This window comes from Oncorhynchus clarkii, chromosome 17, assembly GCF_045791955.1.
Source record: "Oncorhynchus clarkii lewisi isolate Uvic-CL-2024 chromosome 17, UVic_Ocla_1.0, whole genome shotgun sequence".
Taxonomy (NCBI): domain Eukaryota; kingdom Metazoa; phylum Chordata; class Actinopteri; order Salmoniformes; family Salmonidae; genus Oncorhynchus; species Oncorhynchus clarkii.
This window is the reverse complement of record NC_092163.1, coordinates 39,424,712-39,448,585: the sequence shown is the minus strand read 5'-3', so window position 1 is coordinate 39,448,585 and position 23,874 is coordinate 39,424,712. Positions and strand designations below refer to the sequence as shown.

At 42.3% G+C, this 23,874-nt stretch overlaps 1 protein-coding gene across 2 annotated transcripts in view; it reads left to right on the top strand.

Moving 5' to 3' along the window:
• The window catches only part of LOC139370810 (WNK lysine deficient protein kinase 2), a 68,930-nt gene extending 46,144 nt beyond the window's left edge, over positions 1-22,786 (top strand). The window contains exons 18-28 of one of the 2 annotated variants that reach the window (XM_071110592.1): positions 5,332-5,532; positions 5,911-6,824; positions 7,177-7,234; positions 7,390-7,457; positions 8,827-9,431; positions 9,950-10,176; positions 11,775-11,993; positions 12,517-12,591; positions 14,271-14,315; positions 15,984-16,327; positions 22,211-22,786. In XM_071110592.1, the coding sequence (XP_070966693.1) occupies positions 5,332-5,532; positions 5,911-6,824; positions 7,177-7,234; positions 7,390-7,457; positions 8,827-9,431; positions 9,950-10,176; positions 11,775-11,993; positions 12,517-12,591; positions 14,271-14,315; positions 15,984-16,327; positions 22,211-22,549 (3,095 nt within the window). In that variant the 3' untranslated portion in view covers positions 22,550-22,786. Of the gene's footprint in view, positions 1-5,331; positions 5,533-5,910; positions 6,825-7,176; positions 7,235-7,389; positions 7,458-8,826; positions 9,432-9,949; positions 10,177-11,774; positions 11,994-12,516; positions 12,616-14,270; positions 14,316-15,983; positions 16,328-22,210 lie in introns of both variants that reach the window. The other variant, XM_071110590.1, reaches the window with a different exon arrangement.
• Positions 22,787-23,874: the final 1,088 nt, after the last annotated feature.

Below are 23,874 nucleotides of genomic sequence, written 5' to 3'. Positions count from 1 at the left end.
ATTTTTGCATTCTTCATCAAACCATTTGTCATTATTGTTAATTTTCTTTGGTTTTCTATTTGAGATTTTTAGATTTGATAGGGAAGCTGAGAGGTCAAATATACTGTTAAGAATTTCTACTGCCAAGTTTACACCTTCACTATTACAGTGGAACGTTTTACCTAGGAAATTGTCTAAAAGGGATTGAATTTGTTGTTGCCTAATTGTTTTTTGGTAGGTTTCCAAACTGCATTCCTTCCATCTATAGCATTTCTTAATGTTACTCAGTTCCTTTGGCTTTGATGCCTCATGATTGAGTATTGCTCTGTTTAAGTAGACTGTGATTTTGCTGTGGTCTGATAGGGGTGTCAGTGGGCTGACTGTGAACGCTCTGAGAGACTCTGGGTTGAGGTCAGTGATAAAGTAGTCTACAGTACTACTGCCAAGAGATGAGCTATAGGTGTACCTACCATAGGAGTCCCCTCAAAGCCTACCGTTGACTATGTACATACCCAGCGTGCGACAGAGCTGCAGGAGTTGTGACCCGTTTTTGTTGGTTATGTTGTCATAGTTGTGCCTAGGGGGGCATATGTGGGAGGGAATGCTGTCACCTCCAGGCAGGTGTTTGTCCCCCTGTGTGCTGAGGGTGTCAGGTTCTTGTCCGGTTCTGGCATTTAGGTCGCCACAGGCTAGTACATGTCCCTGTGCCTGGAAATTATTGATTATTGATCCCCTCCAGGATGGAGAAGCTGTCTTCATTAAAATATGGGGATTCTAGTGGGGGGATATAGGTAGCACACAGGAGGACATTTTTCTCTGTTAGGATCATTTCCTTTTGAATTTCTAGCCAAATGTAGAATGTTCCTGTTTTGATTAATTTAATGGAGTGAGTTAGGTCTGCTCTATACCAAATTAGCATACCCCCTGAGTCCCTTCCCTGTTTCACATCTCTATCTCTATCTCTCTCTCTCTCTCTCTCTCTATCTCTCTCTCTCTCTCTCTCTCTCTCTCTCTCTCTCTCTATCTCTCTCTCTCTCTCTCTCTCTCTCTATCTCTCTATCTCTCTCTCTCTCTCTCTATCTCCATCTATTCTATAGTGGATACTATTCAACTTGTTACAAATGGTGCTATATATTTTGGAACATATATAGTAATGAAACTTAGCATTTTGAGCCTGGGACACGGTTCACGACTAAACTGTTGTCATCTGCCTACAGTTCTAAGATCAGTAAAGCTTATGGTCGATGTGTATTGTCCAATCACTGTTGTAACCTTTTCGCACCTTCTGATATTTCATGGTTTGAACAATTGAATATGTGAATTTTCAGGATGAATCAAACCACTGTATTTTTGATTTACCAATATATTTTTTTATGATTCATAAACACTTTTCTAATCCTAAAAAATCTACAAGGTCAGAGTGTTTTTAAATCTATTGGTGCTAAAAAGGATGGCTTTCTTTAGTTTTTCGTTATTGTTCGTAACCCGTTTTCTCTCGATAGCCTATATGCTAATTAATTCTGTTGTGAAAATTCAAATTAAAAGGTACAACGTATTTAAAACCTTTAAGATGTAAAGACCTGCGCGTTTCTGGTACCAGTTCAGACATATTCGCTGTAGATCGATTTAGACCCCTGAAAAGGTTTGCACTGAGTGGTAGCCCTGATTCTCACGGACAGAGGACTATGTCCACAGTTAGAATAACGAGACAGATATTTCACCGGATGTATAAATGTGAAGCATCCAAATATGGTAGTGAGAGGAAGCCCAGTGGCCAGCATTGGCAGAAGATGGAAGGAGTTGGATTTTGGCAGACATTCTGCAAATTTTGTCATCGATTAAACATTTGATCTCAATACAGTTTTCAGTTCCCAAAACTAGAATCTGTTTTGAACAGAGCAGATTACATTTTTTTAGACTTTACCCTTTGCCAAAGTTTTTAAAAATCATGTCATTCAGAAGGAGTGCACTGGCAAATTTAGTTATTGCACACACGCACTTCACAGAGTAGGCTTTCCCTAACATAAATATGCAGATTCATGCTAGAACAGGAAAATAGGATCTCGCTGGCTTGTGCTTGGCTCTGCCCACCTCCTGCCCACTATGACTCTTTTGTTTCCATTGGAAGCGACTGGCGGTGGTCTATCTTAGTTTAGTTTAAAAAATCTTTGCTATGTCTCTTTTGCCTCTTTAAAGCAGGATGTGAATCTGACACCACTTGAAGCTGGGATGTCCCTCCTATCATTTCATTCGCTCTTCCGACTGTCCATCAACCTCTGACTGAACCATAATTCACAGACACCAACATGCCAGGAATCCTTACATCATAGCGCAAGTGGTTTCATCGTCTACCACATTCAGAAATTGATGTATAGCCAGTAATCTAAAATAATTCATACAAAAACACACTTTCTGTTTGTCATAGACGGACAAGAATAATATGAGATGAAAGGCGAGTTCCTAACGAGTTCAGAAAGCCGAGTTCCTAACGAGTTCAGGAAGCCAAGCTAGGGCTCTGTGAGACGTTTTGATCAAGCGAGACCTTAAAGAAAATATGCACATTTACTCTGCCACTAAACAAACAAATACATTTTTTTTTACAGTTATAAGGAAGGTGAAATCTTATAGTTAGTCATTTTATAATTTGATAATACTGTATTTAGAAAGCATGTATGTCATTTCAAGCCTTATTCATACAGTTTTGTTGAATAGGAAATGCATCATATATAATATTATTTTCATATTTTTATTATATGAGTACTGTGTACATGAGCTCTTGCCCTCAAAGTGATAACACATCAGCAACTTTTTTTTTTTTACCAGAAAGTTGAGATGCAGTATTACTAGTTATTGTTTATGGCCCTCTCATAATAAATAATACTTTTTGGGGAGTACTTAGATTACATTTTCAATTACATTTAGTTACGTTTCACTGTTTTTTAAAGACCTCCTCTGAAACTCGGGGGACTAGTAAGTATTTTTTAAACCTCCATTTGGGCTGGATGTGGCAATGTGTAGTTCTACATCCATAATCTATGAGCAAAATTACTGTTTTACCCCAATTAGCCAACAAATCCCTAATTTGGGCCCTAGCAATTTGTGTTTCAGCCAATTAACTTTAGCCCCTCACCATTTGAGTGACAGCTAGCAAGATGCACACATAGCAAAGCGAGAGAGAGAGAGAGCAATGATGTGGTGCACATATAGTATGTGAGGTAGTATGCAATTTTCGGGGACCAGTTCTGGCTTTTGAGTACTACTTTCAGAAGTACTGGCTAAAAATTATAGAAAAGGATGGTTGAATTAAATGTATTCAGAGTGCGCAAGGAAGCAACTCCTCCAAAACCTGTTATGCACCTTGGTTATTCCATGTCGTTTCAGCAAGCCACGACACCCACCAACCTCAGTTTTTTCTGAAAACTTTTTTGTAATTAGAAAAAGCATTCCTGTAACATAATTTTGTTTAAGTTTTATTCGATTTTTTATAAATTAAGCTAATTGATTGCAGCCAAATTGGCCCTTTTTAATTGACATAATATTGAAATAAATAACCACCCACGGACCCCCACACCAATCCCACCCCAACAACCAGTATATATTATCAGTTCTCTGTGTCTGAAATATAGAGCTGCAGCTTGGAGTATTGCTTCTTCATCCCTTGTAATGTATTCTGTGTGAATCTGGTGATGTTTTGTCCCCGTTTGGAGAAATTAGCCAGTGAAACTTGCACCAACTTTTGCGACTTCGCTTGCATTATTTACCAATAAATTTATGTGAAAGTTGCAGATTTTTCCCACTAGATGCCGCTGCTCCTGCTACTGCCAGCACACCTTGTTGTCCATTTTGCTGGTCTCTTGTGTTTAATAAATGGATCAACTTTGGGTAGGAAACCAATAGCTTTTACTCATGATGAATATAAATTGTGTGGTCAAGCCATTCCTCCATGAAAGCAATTACATTTGTCCTTCTCTTAGCAACCTTTTGCTTCAACTCAACACCCCTTGAATAGTCCTATAAATGGCAGCTCTCTGAGCTCTGGTGCAATTCTCATAAAACGTCCAAAACTTTGATGGAGAAATGGGCTAGTGTCTAAAATGTTGTGACAACCGTAATAAAATAATACAGTTATAAACAATTATTTGCCCACTAGATGCATGGCAGGTGTATGTTTGTCAATATAATTATTAGAAAACATCTATATACAGTATGTAGTGTGATTAGTGACATATACCATTAAATCCAACCCAAATCCATTACCATTGCAAAACACTGTGTAGGGACTTTTTTTTTGAAGCCCGTTAGAGACTATAACATTGAAACTATTAGAACTACTTTAGCGTAATGGTTGCTTGTTCACCAGGAATGGTCTAACTAATCCAGACCTTTTTGAAGGGAGTAAACCACACACAGAGGGGCCATTTCCTGGACACAAATCAAGCCTAAGAGATGGACAAACGGAATTGCTTTCATGAAAGACTGGCTTGAATTGTAAAGATGACCATACCATTTGTTTTTCATCATGAGCAAAAGCTATTGGTGGTTTTCTGGCTAAAGTTGGGAAAAACATTTGTGGTCCATTTAATTAACAAAAGAGACCAGCAGCAGGAATATCGGACAAAACTTGGTACTACCATACTCATTTATGGTAAATAATGCTAGCGACTTCAATGGCTAATTTCTCTGAACAGCGGAAAAAAAACATCACCAGATTCACAGGGAATACATTACAAAGGATGAAGAAGCAATACTCTTAAGCAGCAGCTCCATATGACTTGTCAGACATAGAGAACTGATACTGTGTACTGGTTGTTGGGTGCTGGGATTGGCGTGGGATGTGGGGGGGTCCGTGAGTGGTTTTTGATCATTGTATTGGATTCCTCATGTCTTAGTCATTGTTAGGAAGAGGTATGTTCCAAATCGGATGTTAGGTACTATATTTATGGACGATTATATGAATCATATCGATTAAAATGGCCAATTTGGGCACCATCAATTAGCTTCATTTTGCAAATATCAAATAATTTTTTAGGACTGTTAAACTTATCATTTTCTAACTACAGAAACGATTCCAGAACAATCTGAGATGGTGGGTGTCAAAATCATCTTTCTTGTGTTTTTTGAGGTGGAATGACTCACCTGCAAAAGGTAAGTCTGAACTACTGAGAAGTGCTTAAATCAAAACGATTAAAAAAGGCATAGAATTTCTAAGTCTGAATCGGCCCCATAGAGAGTGGGATGTCTGTGGAGGAAGTTTTTTAAAGGAGGGCTGTGTGGGTGGGCTGAGTAAATTTGGTTGCTATTTCTGTTTGACTGGCCTTTCTCTTCCACTCTCTTTCTCTATCTTTCTCTCAGTGCTCCACACAGGGAAGAGATGGTTCATCATCTGCCCAGTGGAGGAGCCTCCTACCTCCAGCCAGGATGGAATTACAAACGTAACTGCTGATGGGACTACAACTGCTCAGCCTGACAGGACTACAATTGCACAGCCTGATGGGATTACAGTGCCTGGCCAGTCTGCTGAGGGTGGAACTGCAGGGACTGCTTCAGGCAGAGGTGACTTTGTTTCCATGTGACCGTTTGAACATGAAGCCATCCTGGTCGAGCCATGCTACCATGCTGCCCTCTAGTGCTCAATGAATGAACAACGTTCTGTCAACATCTGTAGTCAGCCAATTGTACAATTGTAAAAGAAGGTTCAGGACAGCATCTTAGAGAGTGTTGTTTTTTGCTGTTGCATTTCTGTGCAAGCTCTTTTGTCAAACCACTTTTGCAACACTGTCATAATGCCACAAATACAATATTGAGTTGTTAAGTTGAAATATTTGTATGTCTTTGCATGTGGTCCTGTTGTAGAATGGTTGATTAAGAGGATGCTAGTCCTATTGCCTTTCTGTCTATAATCTTCTGTCTTCTTTTGCTTTTGTCCTGCAGTATCAGCGTCGTCCTCCATAGCTAACTCAGTTTCTGGGGGGAGTGGAGGCTTCGCCTATGAGGGCTATGGCCTCTGTAGCCCTCCCATCCTGTCCTCCACAGACCCTCTCCTCCTGGCCATGTCCCATGTCCCAGCCCCCTCTGGCCCTCCATCTGTCCACCCAGGACCTCCTCCAGAGGGCCAGACCCACAGTTCTACCCTTCCCAGGGTGCATCACACCCAGCCAGCCTCGGCTCCTCCAGTGGCCCCCTCTGGAGGTCGCCGCAGCTTCCTGTCCGGAGAGGAGCACCAGGGAGGAGGGCGTCTGGGTGCCATCTCTCCCATCCATGCTGCCCAGCAGATGGCAGAGATGGCGTGCACTGCCTCCATGGTGGAGGAGGTGCCCTGTTGCCCGCTGGTCATGCCCCTGTCCCTGAACGTGAGTTGTGATGCCCAAGGGAGCTCAACTCCCCTCACCCCTCTGCCCCCCCAAGACCCCACTACTTCCTCAGCCAGAGAGTCCCTACAACTCTCCTACCCCTCTGTTTCCCGCGGCGACCGCTCCCAGCAGCCCGTGGTGCTCCATCAGCCTTTCTCTTCAGTGGGTGGAGCCAAGGCCCCCTCGTTGCCCCAGAGCCCGGCTCCCCACCAGCACACGGCAGGGGGGCCCAGTGAGTCGGACGCGGAGGGTCGAGGGGTGGGAGGTCGGGGGGGCTTTGTGGACAGCACCATCAAGACTCTGGACGAGAAGCTGAGGAACCTGCTGTACCAGGAGTACGCTCCTATGTACCCATCAGGCACTGCCGCGGAGACACCAGGCTCGGGGACAGAGTACGTCCAGTCCCCTCCCGGGCCCGACAGTGCCACCTTGGGGTCAGGAAACAGCACACCTGGACCCATGGGGGAAGGGCGCTACCGGACAGGGGAACAGCTGGTAAACATAGAACATGTCATACATAGAACTCATAGAATGCATCCCAAATGGCACCATATTTCCTGAATAGTGCACTACTTTTGACAAGAGCCCTATGGGCTCCATTTGGGACTCAAACATACTTTCCTTTCTGAGATTAGAATTGTTTTCTTTACCCACACCCCAGACAACATGTAAAGTACATGCAATCTATCCATGCCATTCATCCTTACGTGTTGGCCATTCTCCCTTTCAGAAACGACTGCATTATATTACCCTCATACATTATATTACCCTCATACCCTCTCTTTCTCTGCTCCAATATTTTACCGTTTCTCTTTTCTCAACCCTCCCTCACCACTTTTTCTTTCAGCCTCAGATTCCAGAGAGGATGGACAGTTTAAGCGCGTTGAGTGATTCTGCCATGGGTGGTATGTACACTCTACTGTGTTGTATGTAGGCTACAACATTACAGTTGCAATTATTTTCTTTTAACTTGTAGAACAGCTGTTGTGAAAAATCAAAATCAAGTTATTGTAGTTATTTAGATACACTATGTCATCTCTCTCATTCTCTCTGTCTGCAGCCCCCATGTCTAGGAGAAAGAACATACTCCACTCTACCTCCTGCTCGGGCTCCAGTGGCCGGTCTAAGGTACTTTACTGTATTACATACTACACAGATCACACACGTCGTTAGCTAGCAAGCAAACGAGCTAACGTTTGCTAGCTAACCAACAGTATGCTTTAACTTGCAATAAAAAAGGACTTTCTGACTAAATTAGAAACTTTATATCTGAATATGGAGCTCGACTCTTACCCGTATACATGGATGAACGCTTCACGGCGGACGGTAACCATTTAACTCTATTTTGTTTGTAGCTACATCTTGTTTGTGTCAAGTCACTCCGGTTCACACTGACTGTGGTGTGTGCAGAAAGTAGCCCATCACGTTTTCGATAGCGCCTGCTAAATTCAGGGCATCAATGTTGAGAAAAGTAGCACAACTTTTGTAGATCGATGGCTAACGTTATATATTTCAAAAACGGCGCGGTAGAAAGGACTGTTAACACATACTGAGCAGCTCACGTTATAAACAGAAGCATGCTACATTGCAGACGAATCCAAACTCATCTCCCGGCATGTCCAGCCCATCCGTTATCTCAGCCAATCATGGCTAAAAGGAAGGTTCCTGTCTTTTCCGTAGCTAAACCAGCTAGGCACCTAATTTAACAATTTTATCCGTATTTATGGATGGAATACAAGTTTGTTATTAAGGCATATGGAAGTTCACATGTTCCAAAAGGCATTTCAGCTCAAAAATGCAGTATATGTTCAAATGGCGCTCCTGTGAAGTAGTGAATTGCAATATACGGCTAGTTTTTTTTATAAACAAGTCACATATGTCTGAGTGTAGTGGGTGAGGAGTCAGGCGCAGGAAGCAGAGAGTTCAGGGGAGTGCTATTTTAATGCACAGAGAAACGGCGAACATAAGCCAACCCTCACGAAAACACAGGGCGTAAATGAACAAACAAATGCCCCAAACAGGGGGACTTAAACTGTCCAGAAAAACCCCACAAAATGGGAAAACACAAAACCCATAGACGTGCACACAAGTACACCAAACCGACGGTCACAATAATTAATCCCGCACAAGGAACCCTGCGGGCCGGCTGACTAATAAAGCCTACTACTAACTACCTAACTCAAAACAGGTGCACTCAATAAACACATAAGGAGGGGGAGGAAATAATCAGTGGCAGCTAGTAGGCCGGCGACGACGACCGCCGAGCGCCACCCGAACGGGAAGGGGAGTGTCCCTCGGTCGGAGTCGTGACAACATATTTGTTCCCAATAGTCATTTCCACTACTACCTCTAGAGGTGCAATACCTAGTTAGTTTTGTAGAGGAAACGGTGAATGCAGTATTTTAGACCAATATCATAATTACCTGCAAAGGTATTAACTTGGAAGTGGCTCTTTAAACAATAACTTTATCATTGCTGTTGTCATCCGTGTCTGTAGATTATCATAGGCCCTCCTGACATGGTGACACGAGGAGAGCTGAAGCAGAGGAGTTGGAGCAGTGCTGCCTCCCCAGCACATCCTGCTGGCCACTCAGACCACCGCAGTGCCCAGGCAATGGCCATGGCCCCCTCCACCACCATCGGACGCTTCTCCGTGGTCAGCACCGAGGACGACGTCACCCTGAGGACCCGCAGCAGCCGCTACTCTGCGCCGCCCGATTTCTACCTGGATACACCCCCCTCCATGGCCAAACGGGGGTCACTGCCGCGCGCCTCCACTACCACTTCCATGTCTGTTGATGTTACGGTCCACGCACACCCACGCTTCCTGTCATCAGACTCGGGGGCGGAGAGTAGTCCCGCCAAGCTGGCTCCGGCCACACCTTCACGGCACGGCCACTCGGGGGAGCGGAGAGGAAGTGACCTCATGAAGAGGGCGGTGGCCTTCTTGCGCCGTTCGGGCCGCCGCAGTAGTAGTGTGCAGAGCTCTGATTCGCCGAGCCGGCAGGGGGGCGTGCACGGCTCGGCCTATGTCAGTAGTGACAACGACTCCGAGATGGAGGACTCGGATATGAAGAGAGAGCTTACCAGACTCAAGGAGAAGTAAGTTGTGTGTGTTTAGAACAGGGGTTCCCAAACCCACCAATTTAGTGTCTTTTGAGTCGCAAACCACCATAAGGGTAGAGCGGTGAAGAAAAATACACAGACCAAATAATATATATTTTTTAATTGCAGTTTGAAAGCTAATCTCTTGCAATTCCACACAATTCTATAAATGGCTAATGCTGTGTTCTTATTCTTAAACATTATAACAAAATCAATGAGGGACTGATTGTTTAGCTTTTACTTTGTTGATTGTAAATTCTCATGATCTTTTCTACATACTTTCTATTAGATTATAGTCATTTATGTTTACACTGAAAGTGTTTTTCTTTCACTTATTTTAATTACATTTTTTGGGGCAATTTCATCTCGCGACCAACTTGGACATCTGCCGTGACCCAGAAGTGCATCCCGACCCATAGTTTGGGAACCACTGGTCTAGAAGACCATTATCTGGAGGAATCAGGCACCTTAACCTTTTTCTAAACCTATCTCTCCTCCCGCTCCCCACCACCCAGGCATTTGAAGGAGATTTCGGAGCTGCAGGCCCACCAGAGAGGGGAAATAGAGTTGCTGTACCGAAGGCTGGGTAAAGCCACTCCACCCCCCCTAGGTTTCTCCCACACAGCTCCCCCCAAGCGGAAGAGCAAGCACAAGCACAAACTGAAGGCTGGCAAACTCCTCAGTCCTCTGGTACAACAGCTGAGGAACGTTACCACCAAAACCAGTGATTCTAGCAAAACCAGTGAGTATGAGGGCACTGAAACCAGTCACTCCACTGATGTTGTTGAACTGAGAGATACACCTGGGATTGAAACCAGCTTGCAACCAGCTTGCAACTTAAGATTGCATCAGCCCACTAAAGCCTGGGCAGGTCATCAGGTCTGAGGCAAGGTAGCAGGTTTAAATGATAATATATGGGCCGTGGTCAAAATAATTGACCTAAATAGGGAACAGGGTGCCATTTGTGATGCACTTTGTCTATCTGTCCAGGTTTCTGTGTGTAATATTTACAGTTGAAATCGGAAGTTTACATACATCTTAGCCAAATACATTTGAACTCAGTTTTTCACAATTCCTGACGTTTAATCCCAGCAAAGATTCCCTGTTTTAGGTCAGTTAGGATCACCACTTTATTGTAAGAATGTGAAATGTCAGAATAATAGTAAAGAGAATGATTTGTTTCAGCGTTTATTTCTTTCATCACATTCCCAGTGGGTCAGAAGTTTACATACACTCAATGAGTACTTGGTAGCATTACCTTTAAATTGTTTAACTTGGGTCAAACGGTTCGGGTAGCCTTCCACAAGCTTCCCACAATAAGTTGGGGGAATTTTGGCCCATTCCTCTTGACAGAGCTGGTGTAACTGAGTCAAGTTTGTAGGCCTCCTTGCTCGCACACTCTTTTTCAGTTCTGCCCACAAATGTTCTATAGGATTGAGGTCAGGGCTTTGTAATGGCCACTCCAACACATTGACTTTGTTGTTCATCAGACCAGAGGACATTTCTCCAAAAAGTATGATCTTTGTCCCCATGTGCAGTTGCAAACCGTAGTCTGGTTTTTTATGGTGGTTTTGGAGCACTGGCTTCTTCATTGCTGAGCGACCTTTCAGGTTATATCGATATAGGACTCGTTTTACTGTGGATATAGATACTTTTGTACCTGTTTATTCCAGCATCTTCACAAGGTCCTTTGCTGTTGTTCTGGGATTGATTTGCACTTTTCGCACCAAAGTATGTTCATCTCTAGGAGACAGAATGCGTCTTCTTCCTGAGTGGTATGACGGCTGCATGGTCCCATGGTGTTTATACTTGCGTACTCTTGTTTGTACAGATGAATGTGGTACCTTCAGGCATTTGGAAATTCCTCCTAAGGATGAACCAGACATGTGGAGGTCTACAATCTTTTTTTCTGAGGTTGTGGCTGATTTCTTTTGATTTTCCCATGATGTCAAGCATAGAAGCACTGAGTTTGAAGGTAGTCCTTGAAATACATCCACAGGTACACCTCCAATAGACTCAAATTATGTCAATTGGCCTATCAGAAGCTTCTAAAGCCATGGCATCATTTTCCGAAATTTTCCAAACTGTTTAAAGGCACAGTCAACTTAGTGTATGTAAACTTCTGACCCACTGGAATTGTGATACAATCTGAAATAATCTGTCTGTAAACAATTGTTGGGAAAAATGCTTGTGTCATGCACAAAGTAGATGTCCTATCCGACTTGCCAAAACTGTAGTTTGTTAACAAGAACTTTGTGGAGTGGTTGAAAAACGAGTTTTAATGACTCCAACCTAAGTGTATGTAAACTTCCGACTTCAACTGTATATTGGTCTGTGTAGGTGAGCCTACAGTGAGTCTGAACGGGTCTCCAGCAAAAGCTCCAGTTCAGTCAGACAGCCGAGCCCATTCAGGTACCAGTCACCTGGTTACCTCCACCTCTGAGCCCGTCCAGACCCAGCAGCCCTGCTCCCTCAAGGGTTCCCTCTCCTCAGACAACATTTACGCTGGAGCTGGACTACACGGAGAAGGGACAGGTCCACAGACTCCACCAAGCCAAGGTGACCCACAAACTACATGTCCCAACATGCAAAAGGAGACACTATCAGAGTTTCCAAATTCCGGTAACTTTCCAAAAAATTGCCAGGTTTTCCAGAAATCCTGGGTTGAGAATATCAGATTTCCTGCTTTATTGCCTCCTAATTCTGTGAATATTCCAACTTGGATTTCTGGAAAACCTGAGAATGTGGGGAATGTAATTGGAATTTTGCAACCCTAACTGTCTGTTTTATTACTTTATTACATTCGTTTCACCCAAATGACAAGCAACAGATACAGATCAATATTGTGGGTCATACTCATGTTTAGAGGAAGTGCTGCAATAGGATGCCTTAGAAAATATGTTTTAAATGATGGAACACAAAGTTACCTTCATTGGGCATCTGTAGCCTTTAACATATGGCTCTGACAGAGGTTGCTGTTCAAACTCATTTCTCAAGCGGGTTCTGGTCAGAGCTGTGTGCTCTTCTTACCCTGATGTTCTGTGTCTCCTCTCCTCCTTTCCTCTCCTCCTCCTCTCCACAGGCTGGCCTGCTTACCCTCCACCACCTGAGAGAGTGACCTATAAAACCAGTAGCAAACCACGCGCTAGATTCCTCAGTGGGCCTGTGTCTCTGTCTATCTGTTTGTATCTCCTCCTCTCCTCCATTGCTCCACCACTCCCCACTCACTCTGCTTCTTGTCCTCCTCCACTGCTCTCCTTCCTCCCCTCCATTCTCCTCTTTTCATGTCTTCCTCTTCTTCTCGCCTCCTCGCCTCTCCTCCTCTTTACCCAGGGAGCCAAATTACTTTGAAAAGATGTAAAGATGATGTTGAGATTACGTTCATTTTCTGTTCTGAACAAAAGTAGAAAAGACACATTTTCCCGGATGTTGAAATTACATTTATCCAGACATAAAAAATACATATTTTTGGTGTTATTGTTTCTATGGTCTAATTTCAACCCTACATAATTGAACATATAATTCTTACTTCATTAACATTTAAATATATCAGATTACAGGAAAATTGAGCAAAATGAAGATTGCAGTATAGAATATTTATTATTACTCCCATCTGTCACCTTTTCAAAAGCTTCAGAACTGGATGTGATCATGTTTTCTGACAACCAACAGAAAGAACAGTTCAACCACGACAACATTATCAGTAACCGTTACAGAAATTCTTTACTTGCTATGACTGTGATATGTTTGTCGACCTTAGTTGAATACACTGACTGTAAGTTGCTCTGGATAAGAGTGTCTGCTCAATGAACTAAATGTAAAAATGAACACACAACTGGGTATTATTCAAATGAGCTCCGGTCGTTCCGGACTCTAATGTGCAGTCCAAACCTGTGAAACATATACGTCTATGATTGGTTCAGATTTGGTACTAAAAATCAACGTCTATGGATGTTGAAATCAAGACTGGTTCTGGGCCGGATCAAAAAACGACGTCTGTGGACGTTGAAGTACTGACCATTTTTAAACTATGTCCGGATATCCTCATCCTGTAGCTCTTTTATTTTTTTTCTCCCCCTCTTTTTCCTTCCTCCATCCCATCCTCTCCCCTGTGTCTCTCTGATTCTCTGAACTACAGTGAAATGTCTCTCTCTGTCTGTTGTGCTTGGCTGATGAGTAGTGGATGCAGTAGTAATAGTAGTAATGCACTGCAGCAGTACTGTGTACTCAGCTCACTCTCTGCTCCTGTCTGTCTGTCTGTCTGTCTGTGTAACTCTGCCTCTCTGCCCCTGCAGTCCTGCCTAGTGGACCCTGTCTGCATGGCTACACACAGCCACTGTTATTTTGCGCCATGTTGGTTACGAGCTCTCTCTCTCTCTCTCTCTCTCTCTCTCTCTCTCTCTCTCTCTCTCTCTCTCTCTCTCTCCCTCTCTCTCCTCTCTCTCTCTCTCTCTCTCTCTCTCTCTCTCTCTCTCTCTCTCTCTCTCTCCTCTCTCTCTCTCTCAGACCTCTCTCTCTCTCTCAGACCTCTCTCTCTCAGACCTCTCTCTCAGACCTCTCTCTCTCTCAGACCTCTCTCTCTCTCAGACCTCTCTCTCTCTCAGACCTCTCACAGTTCTGTGGCTCACTTCTTGAGGGACTGCATGATTGGCCTGTCCATCTGTATTCAGATAGTTGTCTGAACCGTGCTTTCCCACGGTGTTATGTGTGTGATGATGCTGCATCTGGCTTTTGAGCAGATCTTTGTAGCAGTGTGACTGTATGTTTTTAGACGTACGTCTATGTGTGTTTATGTTTTCCGTGTTGCTTGGAGTCCTAACTCTGTTTATCTCCTAGGGTCAACTCTGAAACGTCTCTGCCTTGGTAAAGAGCGTGGTAGGGGTAAGTATAATTTGCAGAAAAGACATTAGCCATTTAGAGAAACCCAAACTATTTATTGTATTTATCTATTCATGAATTCATTGATTTTATTATCGTATCTACTCATGTACCTTGTTTTCTTTCCCCAAAAGCTCCTCTCATGAGTAAGAGTAGAAGTACATTTCATTAGATTAGAATGCATTTTACAAACAAGAGGGGCCTGAGAGTGTTCATTTGAACTACATTTACTTAGATAACACGTTTCAGCAACTGAGCTAGTTGGGACCGGAGTATGTAAGCGGAGTTCAGCGGTCGGAAATCCCACTCTTTCCTCAGCTCCACATCCTTTCCAACCACTTCCAACCAGTTCGTTAAAAAAACACTCCTTCCTCACAGGAATAAAAAAAAAAAAAAAAAATTTTGCTCCATTCATTAAAATCACCATTGAACCAACAACCATCTATTTCTGTCCCTACCTGGACCATTTGGTTTTGAAGTACTGAAACCAAACCATATGGTTTGAATTGAAAATGATTTTAATAAACAACATGAAAAGGTGACTGTAAGAAGCGCTAATCATTTGAATTAGGCTACATGTCGTATTAAACGGCATATACACACTCTAAATAGGTCAGGAGTCAGACAAGTATTGTATTATTTAGGCTATATTATTAGCCATTTATTTCAATTATTTCAAGGCCATACCCTACAAAGAAATACATTGTGAAGCATTTGCAAGTGCAACACACTAGGCTTGGCAGGAACACTATAGCGCTCAGCGTTTAAACAACATTTTGTTGTATTAAATCATTTTAGTCAATTCATTTCCCATATAGTCTGACTTAGAATTAGATACAAATGAAACTAAAAATGCCTTATTAGGCTCAGTCTACAGTGCCTTTGAATTCATTTTTAGAAACATGAAGCCAGAGTCTGGCTTCAGGCTCATGCGATGGTGCCTGGAGAGCAGGTCAGCAGCGGAGAATATCCTCTTTGCGTTTGCAGAGCCACTGTGGATGCTAAACACCCCTAAGGCTACTCTTGCTTGGCAGGGATGCAGAGTTTTTATTTTTCTATAGGTAGGTCTAAAGATTTTTAGGCAAAATAACCCTATTAAAACAGAAAGCTCCTTGAACGGGTAATGTAATATGTCAGGCCTATTGGGCAAAAATGTATTAGACCCCATTGTATAGATAATATAACATTTAAGAGATCACATTTTTTTGTTTATAAATCATTTGCTACAATGACACACTTAGCTCGCTACCCACCTCATTCCTTTCTGTTAGCATGTGCATGTAGTAAGTACACCATCATGCTTTTGGGATAGGTGTCTTTTCAGATTCCAAAATGATTATTTATCTGTGGACACTACATCACTGCATTCCCTCTCTTGCTCTTGGTTTCTTTATGAAAATATTCAGCCAACTCCATGACAGCAGCTAAAGCAAGGGGCAGTAGCAGCACACAATTAGCCTACAAATACATGCTGGGCCGGGCATTTCCTGAGCTCCTGAAGTGAGTGGTACTGGAGCGAAATTGGAGCAGGTGAGAAGGCCGAGGCTCCAGCCTTTGGGAATCTTGCTCAGCACTCCAGTCAAATTGGGCACTCCTCGCTCTGCTCCAGCTCCGCTCACATACTCTGTTTGGAACTTGAGGCAGGGTCTGAACAGTATGTCCATCTCCCAGGGACTGGATCAGGCTCAGGTGCATCCAACCAGCCATCCCAGCAACAGACAGCCAGCTCCACCCCTCCTCCCCACCAGCCAATAGCAGGGTTGGCCCAAGCCCAGGCCAACAACAGCAACAACAAGACAGGCACCTTCACTGGCACTTACCCTGGCGCCTACATAGGCTCCTATGCAGGGTCCTTCACAGACGACCTCCACAGACTGGTGGATGACTGGGCCATGGAGGCTCTGGCTGTCTCCTGGCGGCCGCGGCCCAGTTCCCTCAGCCTCAGTGGGCAGCCGCGCTGGAACGACGACCCCATGGGGCCCAGAACCAGAGCCAGACTGGCCAGCGCTCCAGATGTGAGTAGTTGTTGGATACGGTATGTATCTGTGTTTAACTGTTTATGTACTATGCACTATTTATTAGTAGGGGTGTAGCTAAATGGGTTCAACTAGTGTTTGTTTTCTTAAAAATTATATATTGATTTTTCTGCACTTGATTGATCATTTCTGGCACAATAGAACCAGGGTGGGAAATTGACTTTTTGGTCCACCAGCCACTGTGGTAGGTAGATCAAAAAAATCTACTAGCCAATCAGATCTTTCAAAAGCCAAAATATTTTCCTTTACTTACACTCCGAAAAAGTTCCTTTTCATACGCAAAAAAATCACTAATAACTGATTATTTATTTGACCAAGAAATATATTACTAGAAATAAGTAATGTGGTATATTGCTCAATTTAATGAAATGTGTGTGACCTGAATCTTTTATCCAATGTACAGTATGTTAAAATGAATCATTTAGATAAAATAGTACAAACAGATTAACAGTTCTATAACTGAGTATTAAGCATCGAGTCATGCAGTTTATTTGATTGATTGTTATAAACTGGGTGGTTCGAGCCCTGAATTCTGATTGGCTGGCAGCATTGGTATTTCAGACTGTATACCACAAGTACGACAAAACATGTATTTTTACTGCTCTAATTACGTTGGTAACCAGTTTATAATAGTAATAAGGCACCTCAGGGGTTTGTGGTAAATGGCCAATATACCACACCCCCTCGGTCCATATTGCGTAATTATAGTCCAGGGCTCTAAACTGACATTTGTTACACGGGGTACATAAATTGACATTTAGAAGCACACAGATAGGTGTAGGAGCACAATATAATAATTTGGGTGTTTTAGTGATAAGAATTAATAAGAGTTTATGAATAAAAGTTGTTTTGAGTCTTCAATACTCAGTTAAGCACAATGTACCCCCAAATATTTGAGTCATTAGGGGTGTGTTCATAAATTCACTCTGGAGTGTCCCTTAGTAAATAATGCGTTTCGTCTTTGCTGTTCTGCCGCCATAGGCAAGCCAAAAAATATCGCCCCTCCCCCCACATAACTAGTATAGTCCCAGTAAGCAAAATTATGTTGAAGATACGTTTAAAATATGTATTTTCCAGACGTTGAAGTTAGGTTCAATTTAGGTTCTGAATGAAAGGTGAAAATGTATTTTCCAGATGTTGAAATCATGCACATTTGTGGTTCTGAATGAAAATGGAAATAAGTCATTTATAGATGTCTATGTTTGGGTCAAATCAAGGCTGGTCCAGACCAGACAAAATCTGAACCAAACATAGACTTCTGTGATTGGTTCAGATTTGGTCCGGACCAGAAACCAATGTCCGTGGATGTGGAAATCAAGGCCTGTCTGGATCTGCACCAAAACAAGACCAAAAGTCCAAAAGCTTCTGCGTCAGTCCGTGCTTACTGAGGTGTAGCCTACAGTGTTGCTTGAAATTGAATTTTATGAGTGCCCATCTATGTGGTAAGCTTACCATTTGTAAAACACCAAAACTCTACTTCCGGACAGGACCAGAAAAAGATGTCCAAAAGACGTCAGCTCATGCTTACTGGGGTGTAGCCTAACATGCCATTGCATTGACTTAGTTAGTCTTGATTCCTGTGACTAATCAGTTTGGCTATTTAAGCTCTGAATATCAGCTACCCAACTTGCCTATTTGCAATGTGTTTACACAGTGGGAAATTCAGAAGTATTTTCTTTTTAAATATGATCAGCTTGTCAAACAATGTATGGATACAAACTTGAAACCACTGATCATGACAATGCAACTCCTGGACAACAGTTGTGATTGTTCATTCCATATTGTCCATTTTACTTTGACTTGTCCTGTTTTTAGGACATGTTCTTTGTTGACATGACAGCATATTTTCTATTTGATTGAGCGCCATTCAGGTTAGGCTATTAGTTTGGAGAAAACTTCATGATGTAAAAAGTGTCCTTCTCATTACATTGTAATACATTTTATCTCTAGCCTGAAGGCTACAGAAAAGACCACATAGTCTTTCTACCATATCCTATATCTTCTACATGTTTTATGTTAGATTATTTTTGACCCAAACTTTGGTGGAGCGCTGCAGAGATGCTTCTCTCCAACAGCACCCTGGGAATGGACAAGTAAAATATTTTGCACCCCTGCCTTTGACAAAGTGGACACTGCTTATCAAAGGGTGTAGTCAGCGCTCACCTAAAGAGCCCATATTAAAATCATATCAAATCAACATTTATTGGTCACACACATGTTTAGCAGATGTTATTGAGGGTGTTGTGAAATGCCACTGGTTTGGGAAAAAATGTCATTGTTTTTGGGCAGAATTATGTGAGGTTTTATGTGTTGTTGTTGGAGGTGTGCCTTGGTCACTTTAGCTCAGAAAATGCCGCCTTCCTCAATCTACCACTATGGGCGGCTACCTAATCCTGCCTAATGAGTGGGCCGGCCATGGCGTTTCGCTCTCGCGTTCAGAGCGCACACTGGACACTGGCCGAGGAGGAGTAGTGTTGATCTGAGTGTTCTGACCTCACAACATGAGTCAAGCACCCAAGCTAACTGGCTAAAGTTGGCTAGCTTGCTTTATTATTTCACCTTTATTTAACCAGGTAGGCTAGTTGAGAACAAGTTCTCACTTGCAACTGCGACCTGGCCAAAATAAATAAGAGAACACCTCACTCTGACCATTTACTCACCCCAGCAGATTAGGCTGTTTTCATGTTATCTAGAGCGTTGGTGACTGTAACTGTGCTGCTGGCAACCACTACATTTTTTTTCTTTTTTGCTGTTTACTGACAGCGGTGTTGCTCGTCAACGGGTGTTGCTCGTTCGTATATTCATCAGTTATTCTGCACTCTGGCACACTCAGAAGGGAGTGCTCTGAAATCGGAGTAGATAGTGTGAATTTACGAACGCACTCAGTGAGACAAACAAAATTGTTATCTGCCCCTTTAAAAACTTCTTATGGCGGCAATCCCGTTAACGGGATCATTTTCATCAACAACCGCTGAATTGCATAGCGCCACATTCAAATAATATTACTAAAAATATTTATATTCATAAAATCACAAGTGAGATATAGCAAAACACAGCTTAGCCTTTTGTTAATCCACCTGTCGTTTCAGATTTTGAAAATATGTTTTACAGCGAAAGCAATCCAAGCTTTTGTGTAAGTTTATCGACCGCTCGACAAAACATTATGAACACCTAGCATCAAGTAGCTTGGTCACAAAAATCAGAAAAGCAATAAAATTAATCGTTTACCTTTGATGATCTTTGTATGTTTTCACTCACGAGACTCCCAGTTACACAATAAATGTTCCTTTTGTTCCATAAAGATTATTTTTATATCCAAAATACCTCCGTTTTTTGGCGCGTTATGTTCTGAAATCCACAGGAAAGAGCGGTCACGACAATGCAGACAAATTCCAAATAGTATCCGTAATGTCCACAGAAACATGCAACATTTTTATAATCATCCTCAGGTTGTTTTTAAAATATATAATCGATAATATATCAACTGCAGCTGTCTTTTTCAGTAGGAGAGGGAAAGGCCATGGCTGCCCAAACTCTGTTGCACATACAAAATGCTGCTGGCACCCGGCCATACAATGACGTGATGTTATCGTTCTCGCTCATTTTTCAAAATAAAAGCCTGAAACTATGTCTGAAGACTGTTGACACCTTGAGGAAGCGAAAGGAAACGGAATCTGGTTGATATTCCTTTAAATGGAGCAAAGGTAGGCTATGGAACATGAAGTTTTCAAAATATAAGCCACTTCCTGGTTTGATTTTCCTAGGGGTTTCGCCTGCATTATCAGTTCTGTTATACTCACAGACAATATTTTGACAGTTTTGGAAACTTTAGAGTGTTTTCTATCCAATACTAATAACAATATGCATATATTAGCAACTGAGACTGAGGAGCAGGCCGTTTACTTTGGGCAACTTATTCATCCAAGCTACTTAATACTGCCCCCCAGCCATAAGAAGTTAAGGGGTGGGCTGTTACCGTAGTAACGGCCACTCGATGTCTGTCAGAGATGAGAATCTCTGTCTAGTCCCAGTCAGGGTTGCAGTTTTTGCGGGTTTGCAGTCAAATTGGGTTACATTGACAAAAACATGTATTGGTTGCGGGTGGCGCATTTTTGGGCTACTCCTAAATTGAACCGCTGCCACCATGGCATTTGTCTTTAAAAATATATATATTGCCTTATTGTTTAATCATAGCAGTCAAAACAAGTTAAATTGACATCCATTGATAGAAAATTATCTGGAGAGATTAATAAGGGCAATTTATCTTTTCTCTCGATAATGTTATGGGAAAAGGGTTTATTGGATAAATGCTGTGGTAAAAACATGTTGGGATAGTTTTCAGGCCTTGTGGGCAAGTTTTCAGAGGTCAATGGGCTCTAAATTTTAGCTGGACCTGGCAACCCTGGTCCCATTTGGTATTATATTGAACATCCTGGCCCTGCCCGCCTGTGGGGAAAACATGTGGTTACCTAGGTTACCCCATTGACTCACAGCAGAAACTTGACTTTTTTCAAAGACAATTTTCTTGTTGTCTGCTTGTTTTAGTCATTTACAAAACTACATTTAAGAAAAGTACAACATGTCTAAAGATTAATTTTCAACATTGCCTGCTCCCGAGAAATCTTACTACTTACTACTATGTAATATTGAAGAGCTTCCCCCGAATTTGTTCTTAAATGACTTGCCTAGTTAAGTAAAGGTAAATAAAATGTCCCTTTTCATGAAGGTGCTAGCAGCCACGTCAGTGCTAGCTAGCTAACGACCGGAACATTATGTTCGCCAAGAGCAACTTCAAACAAACTGACTATACAGCTACAAGGAGTGAGTGGACTTACAAATGAACTATACTAAACAAGTTATATGTCTTACATTGTAGAATAAAAGTGAAGACATTAAAACTATGAAATAACACATATGGAATGATGTAGTACCAAATGATAAATTATTTTCCCCTAACCCTATCATCCCTCCCCTAATTGGAGTAAACTAATGGACAACAATACTTAGACTTCTACGTCCAGCTTATACACATTTATATATGATATATACGATATATATATCATATATGTATATACATTTTACAGACACAGTATACTTTACATTAGTTATCTTTTGTTTGTTTTTAGTCCCATCCTTCAGCTACCCTCAACCCCTCCCATCTATCTCTGAAGACCATCCAGTTTTGATTTCTAGCTGCCATATATTTTTTAACTGTGCTGTGATGTTTCACAACATTTCTGAAACGTTCTATTCTCATCGTTTCTACAGATTCTAAATTAAAGATAAACATTTGTGCGAAGAGTATTATTATATTATTATATCAATTGACTATGACATTTCAAATCACCCAGTAGGGCTATTTGCAGAGTTAGCTCCAAGCAAATGTTGCAATTTTTCAGCCATTTGGACTATCTTATTGCTAGCAGCAGACAGTTGCAGAAAACTCAAACCAATATTGAAAAACAACATAGCGTGTTAACAAAGTACTGTAACTAGCCATGAACATGATGACAAAGTCACACTTTAGTAGCCTTTCGGGTCAATTTGACTTTTCATTGGAAAAAACTGTTGTCAAATGCTCTGTGTGACAACCTGCCAATATGGCTGGTGAAATAGGCGTTCTTACCTGCCAATGCCAAAATGTCCCTGCATTTGACAGCTGGTGGGTGTTCATTTCCCACCCAGAATAGAAACAATGGACTAGTCCCAAAGTGCAAAACCTACCAGCTGGCACTCCAGACAGACCTAATCACAGGTTGAATTCATTTGAAAGAAAACAATTACTATTTGAAGCCAGGTTTGGAATTGTTAAGATGAAAGCCTGTGGTGACTGAAAGCTCACCTATATATCTTTCTCCTCAGACACCTGCCAGGACAGCCCCTGGCTTTGAAGGCCCCCAACTCTCCCTGTCATGGCCGATGATTGACAGCCAGGCCCAGGGGTCAGTGATGAGGACCAGCTCCCCGGGACAAGCAGGGTTCCATCCTAGCTATCTGGTGGCCCATCCAGCCCCAGACCTGTTTGGGGGGCTGCCACCTTCGCCCCTCTCACCCTTCTGTGTAAGCCAGTGGCCTGAGCTGCTGTCCTCCTTGGGTTCAGGGGTGTTTGCTTTCCCTATCATGCCCCCAGCCTGGGGCACCCCCACCTCCGCCCCTGCTCCACCCTACGAGCCCCCCGACCCCAAAACCAGGACCCTCTAATCCTCTAACCCCTGTAGCATCATGTCTTCCAACTATGTTACCAAAAAATAAGTCATATGTAGTTAGAGCTGTGGTCTACTCTACGCACAGTATGTAAACTGTATATATTTAACCAGCATGTATGTATATAGTAAGCATTTGTATATATAGCCCATATATGTTGTTATCAATGTGTGTGACATTATCAACCTCAATTTACATACCTCATATGTATGTACATAAGGGACATATGTATATTTTATCACCTGTGTGAATGTGTTGTACTGTATTTAAGGTGTGTAATACATTCATTATATTTGCATAATCCATTCATTTGTTTGCGCATATAAGCTTTCTGTGTATTTAAATGATCTATTCCTATATCATTCATTGCTACTGTAAGCCTTTGTACATAAACTGTTTATGTTTGTGTGTTTATCACCCATATGTGTGTATGTGTACCCCTGTGTGTGTGTGTGTTTTTGTGAGACAGTGTGTGTCCAACATGTTATCCATATGTACAGTAGGGCCTGCAGGGCTCTATCCTAACCCAGACGAGAGCCATTCACCATCTTGCCGTCACTGTGAAGCCTCGTCTACCTGGTTACCAGCCTGGTCTCCCTGGTTACGAGCCTTGTTACCCAGGTCACCAGCTGTGTCACCCTGGTTAACAGCCTGGTCACACTGTTGGTTTCCCTGGTTACCAGCCGTGTCACCCTGGTTAACAGCCTGGTCACACTGTTGGTTTCCCTGGTTACCAGCCGTGTCACCCTGGTTACCAGGACCGCCTGCTTTATTACTCTGACATTTATGTTGTAATATACTTCCTTCATTTTCATTGAAACTCTTACAACGCTAGTGCTTGAAATAGTACTAGGAAATGTGGAAGAACTTGAACTTAACCTTCAGGAGAAATATCCTGCAAGAGTGCCTTGAACAGTAGTTTCAGTTAATTCTGGAGACAAGCATGAGGCCATTTGAGATAAGTCAGGATAATGGGGTCATATTATGTGTGTGGTTTTGTCTTTAAAGGTACTAGGTATATTTGTGTGAATGTTATATTTAGGAAAAAAACAGGTTGGTTATATTCAGGTTGCCAATTTAGAATGTTGGGAGTATGACCATGGTATTGGTTGTTTTGTGAATATTATAGTAACAGATGGGACATTATCTAATGTACTACTGTAAGATTCACACAGTGCACTGAAGCTATGTGTTGGCCTCTTTGTCCAGAGGCTTCTACAAAGCAGTAGCTATATACGATTTTGCTCCACTGAACACGGCCTGCATGAACACACACTAAAGCTTGCACGGGATAAGTGCAAGAGTTGGGGGCATTGTCTGGG